Source organism: Bos indicus, chromosome 21 (assembly GCF_029378745.1).
Source record: "Bos indicus isolate NIAB-ARS_2022 breed Sahiwal x Tharparkar chromosome 21, NIAB-ARS_B.indTharparkar_mat_pri_1.0, whole genome shotgun sequence".
NCBI classification, from domain to species: Eukaryota; Metazoa; Chordata; class Mammalia; order Artiodactyla; family Bovidae; genus Bos; species Bos indicus.
This window is the reverse complement of record NC_091780.1, coordinates 41474973-41489619: the sequence shown is the minus strand read 5'-3', so window position 1 is coordinate 41489619 and position 14647 is coordinate 41474973. Positions and strand designations below refer to the sequence as shown.

Genomic DNA, 14647 nt, shown 5'->3' with positions numbered 1-14647 from the left:
ACTTTACTTACAGCTATGGCTTTCAAATGTTTCTAAACAGAACCTCAGGACCCTCTTTCTCAAACCAAATCTTCTGCAGAACCCTAAACATAAAATAGATACAAGTGACCAATTAAATGTCTCTGTTGAGTCTAGGGTACCAGAGAACAGGGTTTAAAAGCTACAAAATCAGATTATCTCACTTAATTCTCCAGACAACACTATAAACTAGGAATTATTAGTCCCATTTTAAAGATGAAGAAACAGACACAAAGAAACATAAATTTATTCAAGGTTACCAGAGCAGAAGTAGAGAGTTGAGATTCAAATCCAGGTCAGATTCCATATACACCATAGATAAAGAGTAGGGAAAAAAAAAAAAAAGAGTAGGGAAAATTACATTTTCCTCAAGAACAGTTTATTGCTTCCTTTGTACACACTTTATGAAAGAAAGTATATTTGTCAATTAGTATATATTTATTTTTTGGGTAATACACATAATTTACATATATGTGGTGAATTTGTGGTGAATTCACATAACAATCAAGATGTGAATGTTTTTACTGGATTAAAATAAGGACCATCTACAGAACTGTACATTATAGGTGATCAATAAGTACAGAGGAAAGAAAACCAAAATGGCACTATCAGAAGGAGTTAAGTAAAAGAATGCAAAATTCTTTAAGTCATTTCTTTAAATGAAGTGTTCTTGACTTTACTTGATAAACTGAGCTGGACTGAAACAGAATAACAATGATAATAGCATAGCAAAAAAAACTTTCAAGACAAAATACAAAATACAAAGAGTTTCAGGTATGAGTTCCAACTCTGCCATTGACTAGGGAATAGTTTACCTTTTTTGGAGGTAAGAGGTATATTTCCTTCACTGATTAAATGAAGAATATTTCACAAAATATGTTCTGCACGGTGCTAGTTCTTACAGTTGGTTAAGAAATAACCCCTAGAAGTGTTCCAGAGTCAACAGTTTTAAGGTTTTTTTGAATGCTTTTAAAATGCATATATTACGCTGCATTATGAATCTCCAAGAGGAAGACACAGCACATTTTCCTTCTAACTTTATTTGACCAAAGAAGCAGCAGCCTCACTACTATCTTGTGGACTCTGCTAAGAACTCTGTCCCAAGGCTCCTTCTAGTCCTAAGTTCCTCAGAAGGTCTGTGAAAGACTCTGGAAAATGGGGTCCACAGGACTGAGGAATTATAATGGCAATGTTTGATTTTCTACTTTCTAGTCTGATTTGTATATCCCTGGTGCTTATGAATTATTCTCTATTCTGTTATTCTATGTGCTGTCATTGTAAGTGACCTTAAATTCTGTAGAACAAGTCAAGGTATAAATAAATAAAATGTGAGATATCTATTTAAAAAAGTTAAGGAATGCATCTGTCCTCCTTTTATTTTAAACATCTGAGACTGTTCATCACAAGTCTGCTTCTACTCTCTGTGTTTAACCTACAGCATATTCTTATAAGGGAAAAGACTGTAAAAAAAAAACAAAAAAAAACCTCCCAGGTTTACCCACTCACAAACTATGTAGCATATCCTCTGTTTCTTGCTATTATATGTCATTTAAGCTGTAAAGCCAAAAATTCACATTACCAAAATTAGTCTTTGGTTTTTCTCAATGACTTAATAAAAATCTGTTTTCTTATATATAGATGATCTGAGGTAGGTGAACCCTAAGCATTATATTTTTCACTTTTATCAAAGTAAAATAACATATAAAACACAGAATTTGGTTAAGTTTTAACATAAGTATATACCCATGAAACCGTATACACAATCCAGATAGTGAACATATCATTCACATCAGTTAAGGAAATTCTCTCATTGTAAATACTCTCCTCTCACTCTCCAACACCATTCTTCACGTCCTATTTTCTGTGACTATAGATTAGCCTGCATTTTTCTGAATTTTCTATAAACGCAACATGCTCTTTTTTTCTGTATGTAGCTTCTTTCACTCAGTGTAATTACTCTGAGATTCATTGAGTACATACTGTTGTATGTATTAATAGTACCGCCTTTTTAATTGTTGAATAGTAGTCCACTGTATTGGAGAAGGCAATGGCACCCCACTCCAGTACTCTTGCCTGGAAAATCCCATGGATGGAGGAGGCTGGTAGGCTGCAGTCCATGGGGTCGCTAAGAGTCGGACACAACTGAGCAACTTCACTTTCACTTTTCACTTTCATGCATTGGAGAAGGAAATGGCAACCCACTCCAGTGTTCTTGCCTGGAGAATCCCAGGGATGGGGGAGCCTGGTGGGCTGCCGTCTCAGGGGTCGCACCGAGTCGGACACGACTGAAGCGACTTAGCAGCAGCAGCAGCAGCAGTCCATTGTATAGATATACTGGACTTTGTTTACTCAATTAGCCTGTTGATAGACATCTGACTGATTTCCAGTTTGGGGCTATGACAAAGAGCTGCTGTGAATATTCATGTATAATGAAAATATTTGCTTTCATTTATCTTGAGTAAACACTTAGGAGTAGAATGGCTGGGGCACATGATGGATTTGTGTTTAACATTTTAAGAAACAGAGATACTGTTTTCCAAAGTGGGTGCACCATTAAAAAGAATACATTTGAATCAGTTCTAATGAGGTGGATGAAACTGGAGCCTATTATACAGAGTAAAGTAAGCCAGAAGGAAAAACACCAATACAGTATACTAACGCATATACATGGAATTTAGAAAGATGATAACAATAACCCTGTGTACGAGACAGCAAAAGTGACGCTGATGTATGGAACAGTGTTATGGACTCTGTGGGAGAGGGAGAGGGTGGGAAGATTTGGGAGAATGGCATTGAAACATGTAAAATATCATGTATGAAACGAGATGCCAGTCCAGGTTCAATGTACGATACTGGATGCTGGGGGCTAGTGCACTGGGACGACCCAGAGGGATGGTATGGGGAGGGAGGAGGGTTCAGGATGGGGAGCACATGTATACCTGTGGTGGATTCATTTTGATATTTGGCAAAACTAATACAATTATGTAAAGTTTAAAAATAAAATTAAAAAAAATAAATTCAGCATAAAAAAAAGAAAAAAAAAACAACAAAAAAAACACAAAGTGGGTGCACCATTTTACATTTCTACCAGCAAAATATGAGAGTTCTAGTTCTGCATCCTCACCAAAAGCTGACATGATCAATATTTTAAATTTTAGACATTCTGATAGATATGCAGAGGTATCTCACTATGGTTTTAGTTTGTTATTTTTCTAATGATTGTTGATGTTGAACTTATTCATCACTTGGATATCTTTTTCAGTCAAATCTTTGTTCAAATTTTTTGCCCTTTTAAAAATTGGGCTGTGCATTTTCTCTACTGAGTTGTGAGAAGTGTTTAATTCTTTGAACTTAACCTTTATGAATCTATTGAGTCTTGCTAATGACAAAGCTTTATCTTCATGAAACCTGATGGTGGAAAAGTGAGCAAAGAGCAAGAGAAAGGTAATTCCACACTTCGTTTTTTGAAGATGTGGAAGAAGTCTCCAGAAACTCAGCATGAGAAACTAAAAGACATTTCACACATTGAAGAGTTGTCTTTGGTCATATTTGGAGTAAAGAAAACTTCTTTAAGTTCTGATAATGACTAATCTTATTTGGGATAAAAAGAGGTAGAAGATAGTGATAGTCTGTCCATTGGGGACTTCCTGCTATAGGATATATTTTCTCCTGCCTTGAAGAAAAGACAGCAAGGTCATATAAACATTCACTCAGTAGTGTACTGGATAAAAGATAATTTAAAACAGATTAGTCAAAACCCAGACAGAGAAATGTTCTGATTTACAGGACAGTACAATTTCTTCCCTATAGTGATCAGGAGAGCAGTGATCAGTTATCAAAGTCAGTTAATGCAAAGAAAAAAAAAAGGGGGGGGATTTCCCTGGTGGTCCAGTGCTTAAGAATCTGCCTGCCAAAGCAGGGGACATGGGTCCGATCCCTGATCCGGGAATATTCTACATCCCATGGGTCAACCTGTGAGCTGCAATGACTGTGTCTTGTGCCACAATTACCGAAGGCTGTGCGCCCTAGAGCCCATGCTCTGCAACAAAGGAATCCACCACAATGAGAAACCCATATACTTCTACTAGAAAGACGCTCCCCCCGCATGCCACAACTAGAGAAAGTCTGCAAGCATCAATGAAGACCCAGCACAGCCAAAAGAAAAAATAAAAAAGGACCTGGCTGTATATACATGTTTAAACACTACAATTTAACTTAAGATCTAAAACATATAATTGTCTGTCAATTTTGAGGTAGACCCAAGACCATTCCCTTGAGCACTGAGGTTCATGGACTGAAATTTTTTTCTTTCCTGCATAATGCACATGTTTAAGTATCAGCTATAACTTCAAGTTTCTTTGACGCGAGATACAAAAATTTATAAATGTTTACAATTACAACATAAAGCAATTCTAGTACTTTCAAGATTTTTCAATGTTTTACAGTTGTTGTCTGCTCCCTGCCACCGCTACTAAATTAAGTAATAATTAAATCACCACCTTCACTGAGTCTAAGGCAGGTAACTTAGTTTTAGAGAAACAAACCTCTTTTCCTACTCATACCATTGACATAAATAGACTGGAATCAAATACAAACAAAAAATCCAACTTGCAAACACACTAGATGTCACATGTTAGCATGGCAATAATGTGGTCAGCAACCACTGTTTCCGAGGGAATAAAGGGCATTGGTTAATTTGATGTGCTGATCAGCTCAGTTTCTACTTTATTTTGAAAGCTTATTTTCCCCTAAGAAAGATAAAGAAGTTGGACCAGAGAAGAATAAGTCCCCTGAAGGAGGTGCTCTAGTTAAAATTAGTATTGCTAGCAAGAGCTAAGTCTTGCTCAGTGTGTACAGAGCTAAGTCGGTACATGTTTGCTTGATCAGAGGATGTCTTTAGACCTAACTCAGTACCTCTTAACTTTCTCCACAGGAAGCAGCAAAACAGAAATGAAGATCCAGCACCAATAATCCACAAGAGCTTATTAACCGCTTATTCTTGGCCGGCTACCTCAGTAAGGAGCATTCAGATGTGAGAGCTCTTCCTCTCAGGTGGGAGCACTAGGGGAAAGAGCATGTATGCCATTTCTCTTTCTTCTTCTCTGACATACATGTAGGAGACTTTTCCTTTTCTTAGGTTTCTGATGCTAGAGAATAATTAATTCTGGCTGGCTATGCAGCTGAGACAGTAATCATTAAAATATACTGAAATCTGTCTACAAATTTAAGTAATCTCAGAATCCATTCCCTAATAACCAACAAGTGGGGGTAAAATCTTATTTGTATTAGAAATGAAAAAACTGCTGGGACTTCCCTGGTGATCCAGTGGTTAGGAATCCACCCTGCAATGCAGGGGACACAGGTTAGATCTCTGGTGGGGAATTAAGACCCCACACGCCTTGGAGCAACTAGGCTCCCATGCCACAACTAGAGAATCTGTCTGCTGCAGGGAAAGTTCCTTCACAATTCACAATTTACTCTTAACCTATTAAACCAAAGTTGACTACTCAAGCCACTAAAATCTTTAGAATATCAATAAATTTATGTGATAATATCTGTCAAAGTTGTCACAAACTGCTGTGCTGCCAAACATCAACTGCTGGGTAACTGCCAGGACTTCTAAAGAGATTAATTTCTTCTAGTATTCTGCTTTAGAAAATGATCTAAAGAAATATAAGCAGCAGCTATAAACTAAACATCCCAAAATAAGAAACACGCAAAACTGCAATAAAGACAAATAGCAAGAGATGTGTTCTGAGATCTCTGCATGAAGAGTCATAATGTTCTTGCTAATAACAACAATAATAAGTAAATAAATATTTACTGCTTAGGTGAATGAATGTTTACAAAGAACTGAAGCCCAGATGGTCAACAAATTCTAGTAAAGAGTAAGAGATATTGGAGAAAAATATTTTTAAAATTATTGTTAACATTATATAGCCAGAGGCAGATGGTGTAACATAAAAATGGCACAAATTAATGTATTATTTTGAAGTAAATATTTTAAAGTTGGAAATTTAATAATTATAAAAACTATAAGAAAAATTTTATAACTATGAGTAATGAGAAAAATTGGAAGCAACACAATTTACTTGCTAGCTTTGACATAGGAGAATAGACGTTTTAATTAAAACAGGACTCTTCGCCAGTCCAGGTTCGATGCACGATACTGGATGCTTGGGGCTGGTGCACTGGGATGACCCAGAGGGATGGTATTTGGAGGGAGGATGGAGGAGGGTTCAGGATGGGGCAACACGTGTATACCTGAGGCGGATTCATGTTGATATATCGCAAAACCAAAGTTAAAAAAAAAAAAAACAAAACAGGACTCTTCTCAAAAAACACTGCAATTTTTCTATACTAACAGAATTTCTAATATCAGGATAACTCAGAATATGTGGCTTAATAAATACAATTATAATTTATACACAAATATTTAAAATAAATATGCTCCTGTATCTATGATTTAAAAAACAAAAAAACTTCTGGTATTAATTGGGTTTCCTAGAATGGTCCAACAAGGAACATGGTGTCTTATACATGAAATTTTCCCTCTGCAAGTAAATGACCTTATATAATGTCCTTTATAGTTTCTTTATATCAGATCCTAATAGGAAAACGGTGTCTTCCTTGAGTTATAGCACAAAAATTATTTCAAACTATGTAATTTTTATATATAACTACTTAACACCCTGAATGACAAGTTAGTTTCTTAGTATAAGATGATCTGCTTATTAGCAATCCAGGAAGAAACAAGTTCTTTTATAGAGAGCCAAGCAACCAGGTCTGAAAGAAGAAATTTTGGGTCAGGCATGGTGACATAATAAAATTTATCAGACAGATGGCATCCATTAGGACAAACTGATTCACAGCTCATATAAAATTGTAAATAAGCATCATAAAGAATTTCATAGGTAAATTTTTCCTTAAAAAACACCATTCTCCACCTAGACAGGTATAATAGCCATCTTCCAGAACTCATCCATTCCTCAACACTCCTCAGACCATTCTCTAGCTGAAACATAAATCAAATCATGGCAGTAACCTCCAATGACTTCCATCATACTTAAATCCCTATTTCTCTTGATCCAATGGTGTTATCAACTCTTTCCCTCCTCACTATGAGTACATTAGTCATCTTCTAGGTCCTCTAAAATAGTAAATTTGTTCTCGCCTTAAGGCCTTTGCAGCACTTATTCCCTCTGCCTGAAATGGGTGGCCCAGAGATTTTCACTAACTGGCTCCTTTGTGTGATTCAGGTCTCAACTCAATCATCACCTCATCAAAGGCAATTTCACTTCCCCTGGAACAGCCCTCTGAGCTACTGTCTATTACCTCTTATCACCCTATTTTGCTGTTTTTACACCTAAATGCCATGCTTTCTAATCGCTTACTTTGCTTTTTGTCAATATAAGATTAGCTTCAAGAGAAGAAAGAACTTGTCCATCTTGTTTACCATGGAATCTCTAGGGCCCAGCACAATCCCACAGAGCCATTTAATAAACACAATTGAGTAAACTACTTTATCCAGAATTTTCTCAAACCATAAACCATAGTCTTTGATCTAGAGTATATTCATGTATATTTGTGGCAGGATAGTGTTTGTAAAGTTTTATGAAAAAGATGAAAATGTGCACTTTCCATTGGTATGATAATGTTTTTAAATACTTTGGGTTACACAACTCAGTTTTGAAGTAGGAGCTGAGTTTAGCACTTTGCTGATTTTACAGCTGTGAGAACTGCCCCCTCCAAAGAAAAACCAAAAACCCTGAAAAAACTAAAGTAAAAAAAAGTCCACAAACTGTTTAAATCTCAAAGTAACACATAAACTATTAACAACGGTCATAAACAAACAGCATGTACTCAAAGAGCATTGGTTTAATAGATAAGATCTTGATTACAAAACTATAGTTTAGCCGATGTAAACTAGAACTTATATTTTGTTTTAATACAACATAGTTTTGTTTAACTTTTTATATTAGCTTTGTAAGCAAAGCCTGTCTCTTCTGAGTGAAGGAAATCACTGAATATAGCTCTGTTACATTCCACCAGTTATATGTATTATCTTCACTGGAGACAATGACCTCAGGCAAAAAAAAATGAGCAGCCTTTTTCCACTTTACAGAGCTGCAACATATGGAAGTTATCATCAGATATCATCTACAGATGGCACAATTATATTTCTATTCCTGTAGGTATATGCAAATAGCAAGATCAAAATCAAGAAGTGGAACAAAGAAAAAAATCAGGTGTCAGCTTAATAGAAATTATGCAGGTTTAAATTCTATGATCTACAATGATGAAATCTATCTATATTGCTCCTTTCTAGTGCTCTAAGACTTTTAAAATCATTAAAAAATGTTTAATCCCCTTTTCCATAAATATAAGTTGTTATCAACATGTTTGATAGATAGCAAGTATATTCAGTTTTACATTACTTTTTCAAATGTATCATCTCAAATGGAAAGCAGGGGTCAGTAGTAACTACATTCTGGTATATCACCAGTCTGTCACTGGAATTCAGTTCCATGTCCGGAGAATAAATGACAATAGAATACTAATGAATGGATTAAATCAAACTGATATGGAGTTATGAATAAAGTAATGAGAAAAAATAATTATGACAAACAACATATAGAATTATCCAATACATTTGTTTCAAAATCAAAGTATAGTGGGAGACAGTAAGAAGCTATAAGGCTAACAGACTAATCTTAAACTAAAATGTTCAGAACCAAGTTGCATTTCATTATGGGATGTTATCAACATATTTCAGATAGTACTACAGTAAAGGGGTGTCTAAACCTGAATTACTGATGTTTAGATACAAATCTATTATTAACAAAGTGGTACATCTGTAGAGGCATTACTAAGGCAGTGAAACATAATACAAATATCAAAGGTGCTAAGTTTCCTTCACTGAATGTGTGACCTTGGGCAAATCACTAACCTTCCTGGATTGGTTTCCTCATGTGCAAAAATGAAGGTAATAATGCTGCCTTCACTAATTATAACTCAACCTTACAGTTAGGGCTCAATGAGACACTGAATAAGCATCTTAAAAAGTCTAAAACCTACAAAATTAGTAGTTATATTGTAAGGAGGGACAAGTTAAATTTACCTTTATATGTTCTAAAACAGCAGTGGCAACATTTGTATGGAGATCAATAAGTCTTTTTTTTTCAAGGAGTTCTGGCAAAGAGCTACAAGTATCAAAAAATTGAAAATTAACCGTTAAATTTTCTAAGGAAATGACATAAATTTTAATAAAATGCAAACCTGGGTGTTTCCTCTGAGGAAACTTGGAATAGTAAAACAGGGCCAAAATTACATGTTAAACTATTAACTGAACTTAATCTCTAGGTTTGAACATATACAATATTTACCACTTTAATACAGTTGAAATGCCTCTTATTTTAAAATAATCTGCCTCCCAAATATCATCATTCTATCATTTCACTTTCTAATTCCAAAACTTGGAGGTTAGAATAAAATCAGATTAATGGGAAAATTTTACCTATATTTCTAAAACATGAAACTCTCTCTCCTTGATGGTATTTAAAGTATCCAAAAGATACTGCTTAAACTTTAGCTAACATAGTAACAGCAGCAATGATAAAATTAACAATAACTCATTTTACCTTATCATCAATACTATCTCAGTGACAAAATTACTCCCATTACACAATTCTAACTAGTAAAAGAAACAAATGATCTGCTATATAAAAGATTCATGTTGGTAACTGGCAGGAAACAAAATTCTGTAAAGCAGCAATCCTTCAATAAAAAAATTAAAAAAATAAAGGAGGGAACTCAAGTCAGCTTGAATACAGTAAAAATACAATTTAGTTCTTTGGACTTAGCAGTATATGCTATTTCTATTCCCTATCATGAAAAATATTTATCGATTTTTTTAATGTCCAATATAAATCATATCAACAGAAAGACTTCAAAGAAGATATACTGCTTACTTACCTAACAGCTGATGTTAGCTTAGCAGTATTATCAGAAAGCATACTTATGGCTCCTTCATCTTCACCTTCTAGTCCCTGGGAAGGAAAAAGAGGTCCCAGTAACTACTCAAAAATCCCAAGCCAAAGTACTGATTTTCATCAATCTATTCCTAGGATCACTGATAAACAGTAGCAAGATTTAGGTCACCCAGAATAATAGAATAAAATAATAGAATATTAGATAGAATAGAATAAAATAATAGAATAAAAATTCTTCCCCTCTTAAGGAGCAAGCATCTGCATTTTTGACAGTTATAGAAAAGTTCTAGTCACCACCAATCTAATGAATGGTTGGATGACTAAAAAGGAAGCATCTGGCATTTTCAGATAAAGAAATAGGTCCAGAGACCTGCCACAGGTCACTACATATAGTAATAAATAGAGCTGAAATTTGAAGTGCGATCAAAGTATAGTAAAATGAGCAGCACTGGAACATACATGTCTAAAATAAACTCACATATATTTTTTCAAATCATAAATTTGTATTAGTTTTTTAAAAAATGTTCCCTCTACTCCTCAGAACTTAAGATTTCTTTAAAAAAAAAAATCTTTTATGTAACAATCTTTTATGAGAACAATTTTTTTTGTCATTAAAGCAATGAAAGGTCTTGAATTTTTATAAAGGAAAAAAGTTAACCTCTTTCTCCTTCCAGATGTCCTCCTGCTTCCCTTGTATTTCCAAGAAAGCAAACAGAATCTTACCATAATGCTTTTAAGTCGTTTAACCTCATCTTCCTGTGCTCTGTAAGATTCTAGTTCTTGCTGAACTGATTCTGCAACTTCTGGGAATGGACTAAAACAGTTTTCCAGAAGAGGAATTATGAGTATAAGATTAAAAGATTGACTTTTGTGTGAATTTTGAAACATATACAATGAAGATTATTTTAAGTGTACTTATTTATATTTGCATATATTTTATATACAACATAGGCAGAAAACATCAGGATAAATCAAAGTACATTTTCTTGTGATATCTATTTACATTCTAAATACTACTTTAAAATGTATATCATAATACTTATATATGTAAACAAATTTAAATTTTATTTCTATTCTTTTCACTAACTGTATCGATTTTTCTTCACCTTTAGCTATTAGAAAAAATAAAAAGATATTTAAGTGACTGAGAAACAAAGGAAGAGAAGCCATGGTACATCAAAGACCAACTAAGTATTACAACCCATAGTGCCAAAGGGTCCATGTAACTACAAACATGTATCACAAAATATTACATGTAGGTAGCTGTGGAAAAAACCTTTCAAATCTGTAAACCTGATATGCAGAACACCACTGGTAAGAACAGAATGTAGGCCAGTTTTGTTGGCCCAATCCCTGATATCTCCTCAGTATGTACAGTTTAGCAGCAATTTCCATAGACTTCAGATACAACTCATCTGCAATCACTGACCAACTCAGGTAGAAACTATCATGCAGTGTTAATCCTGAATGTATCTAGATGAGTATGTGTTGACCATGAAATAGTTCCTAACGTAAGTATTTTTCATCTACAGCCTTAGGGGAGGCCAGAAGCTTTCTCTCTTTTAAGGAAGAAATGGTCACTTCTCATCAAGCAATAAAACAAAAACTTTTCCCCATTCCTCCACTCTGATAACACTTCATTAATGATCAGCAAAGAAATGACAAAATCTGAAACGATTGTGAGGAACACAGTCCAGTTTTACATGACAAATGCAGGCCCTAACTGAGGTCCAGAGGAGTCTGTTGGCAAAAGATAGCAGCGAGCAGGTAAAATGTTCCGGCTCATCCTTAAAATTTCTAGTACCTTTAGGTCTCAGGGCTGACACAATGATCACTGCCTGCATTTACTGAGAGATCACTGTATGCCAAGGGAGTTAAGTGACTTCCCTGTAGTTCAGACAGTAAAGAATCTGCCTTCAATGCAGGGAGACCTGAGTTAGACCTCTGGGTTGGGAAGATCCTCTGGAGAAGGGAATGGCTACCCACTCCAGTCTTCTTGCCTGGAAAATCCCATGGACAGAGGAACCTGGCGGGCTACAGTCTGAGGGGTCACAATCAGACAGCACTGAGCGACTACCACCACCACCACCACTACTATTGCTGCTATATGCCAAATACTATGCTAAGAATCTGTCTCTATTGTCTCATTTAATTCTGACCACAGTTTTGTAAGGTAAACACATAGTACTGACAGTTAAGACGAGGGACTTTGGAATCTGCTAGAACTGGTTTTTATTCTGCTTTTACCAATGAAAGCTGGGTCATTTGGGGCAAGTTACTTCTTTATATTATGTCAATCTTCACAACAACCTTCTCAAATAGGACAAGAGGTAGAATTATCATCCCACATTTTACTGATGAGGAAAATGAAGACTAGAGAGATTTAGGTCACTTGTTTCTAACTCTGTGCTGTCTCCCAGTGTCTGTGCCCATATTACCATCATTGCATGATATTCAAAGTGAGGGCTATTTCTACCTAACAAAAAATTAAAGTTCATACTATTCAAAGTTCATGCTCTTAGATTGTTCCTAAACATATGGCCTAAGGAAAATATTCAAAATTTCCGTATGTGAATAAAATTGTTTTCATTTAAGCTTTTGTTTGTCTATTAGGGAAAGTTAACTTTAAAATATCTTGCATCCTTGATAAATAATGTAAATTCTTGTACTTTACTATTCTAAAAGGAAATGTAGACAATGGGATTTCAAAGAGAAGAAAACTGTATAAAATAAGGAAAATTACAACAGTACCCAAAACTGCATTAGTCAGAGAGAGGGAAAGACAGTGACTTTTCACTGAAGACACACTAAAACTATTTGTTATAGCAGTATGATTTTCCAGTGTTAAAAAAAGAGTGAAAGGTATAAATAAAAAGAAATAAAACATACAAAAAAGCCCAATTACGTTGAACCAAGTCTACATCCTACTTCTCTTTAAACATAGACCAAAAAGAAAGCAATATCAAGGACACAGATATATAGAGATGCACAGACAGATGCTACTATATATACTGTAGCAGTTGAAACAGTCCAAATTATAATAAGTAACATTGTATTTCCACAATTGTTGATGAGCAACCTCTTTTTCTCTCAGAGGAATGATTTTTCTGTTTCTTTAGAAAGATTCCTCTAACCATAATACCACTAGATAACTTACACAGCAGTTACTGAGCTCATGAAATACCCTCAATTAAGGGATCACAGCAACACATGGGATCTGTATACCCGCCTATAATAAATCAAATGGCAAATTGCTACAATTTTTTCACCTGTTATTCCTAATGTACTTTGAATAAAATTGGTTTTCAGGCTTAAGTATTTTCTTCACAGATAGCTAAAATTGGGTTTGTCCGAAGGCAAGCATGAAACAAAAAGGGTAAATCACACCTTGATGTTTCCCGATTGCTGAATCCAATCTTAATAAAAGGCAGAAATAGTGCTACAGAGGGTCAATGGGGACAGAAACGAAATTTAGAAAGACTATGTATAATATAAAATCTATAAAATCATATGGAATGGACTTATTTTAAAGGGAAGTGGTCCCCACAAAACAACAAAAACAACTTAAGAACTAGGAAAGTAAGCAATAAAGACACAGCTCCTCAGACTATTTAATTTACAGTTCTTATTCACTGTGTAGATGAACCACTATGACCGGTTTTGATTTTTTTTTTAATCAAATTCAGTAAGTCAGGTGATATTTTTGCATTTTTTTAGAGGTTGAATCTCTTACTTATCAATGTTTTTCTTATTTACCTTCCTTTATGTTTCTGCCAAAATTTATCAACTGGAGTTAAATCGTAAGACTTCTTATTTTTTCTCTTTGGTCTAGCACCAGCTGGAGAATTCTCCATTCCTGAAGACTCTTCCAAGTTAACTCTGTTCAAGTGGAAATCCTAGGAAAGAGTAATCCTGTTTTAAGTAACAATTTTCTAAGTTTAAGAACATTTCCTACAACAATAAAAATAACACAGATTATTGCTGCCTTATCTACTATTTCCAAGGACAAAATACAGATTCTGAAATTTAAAAGACCTTCTTCCAATGTTTTACTACATAGAGGTACTTTTAATTGTGTATGTATTTAATTAAGCAGTAGATGCATATGATTACAATTCAAAAAATACATAAAACCTTGTTAAGGTTCTTGTGTATCCTACTAGTAAAATATTTTTGCATATGTCAGTAAACAAATATCCCTTAAGTTGTAAAGAATGAGATTATATGATACATACTTAGTATTTCACTTTTCTCAATTAATAATGTATTTAGAGCTCTTCTCTGAATATATACATCTATCTTATTTTTATCATGTCTACATAGTAGTTGAATATTTGACTCTATTTATTTGACCTGGTTTATTGATGCTGAATTGTTTCCAACAACAAACATAATCTTAAATGTAATTTTTAAATTCTTACAGGATATTAATAGCCTGATCTGTTACTTGATGAACTGCATTAAAAAAAAAATTACAACAGAAGTTCCAACAATAACAGCATTCCCTTTCACATAAATTCTAAGAGCAGTCAGACTAATGGTTGCTAAGCTTTTCTGTGTAGGCATAATTTTACTTACTTGAGGTTTGATTTTCTTCTCCCCCCTTCTCAAAAAACAAACATACAAAATTAATGAAG

At 34.5% G+C, this 14647-nt stretch overlaps 1 protein-coding gene across 2 annotated transcripts in view; it reads right to left on the bottom strand.

Annotated features, from left to right (window-relative positions):
• The window catches only part of SCFD1 (sec1 family domain containing 1), a 113087-nt gene that overhangs the window by 51848 nt on the left and 46592 nt on the right, over nucleotides 1-14647 (bottom strand). For both annotated transcript variants that reach the window (XM_019983565.2, XM_070775421.1), the window contains 4 exons: nucleotides 13767-13906; nucleotides 10734-10824; nucleotides 9994-10067; nucleotides 9140-9221 (listed from right to left, as the gene is read on the bottom strand). In XM_019983565.2, coding sequence (XP_019839124.1) covers nucleotides 9140-9221; nucleotides 9994-10067; nucleotides 10734-10824; nucleotides 13767-13906 — 387 coding nt within the window. The remainder of the gene's footprint in view (nucleotides 1-9139; nucleotides 9222-9993; nucleotides 10068-10733; nucleotides 10825-13766; nucleotides 13907-14647) is intronic.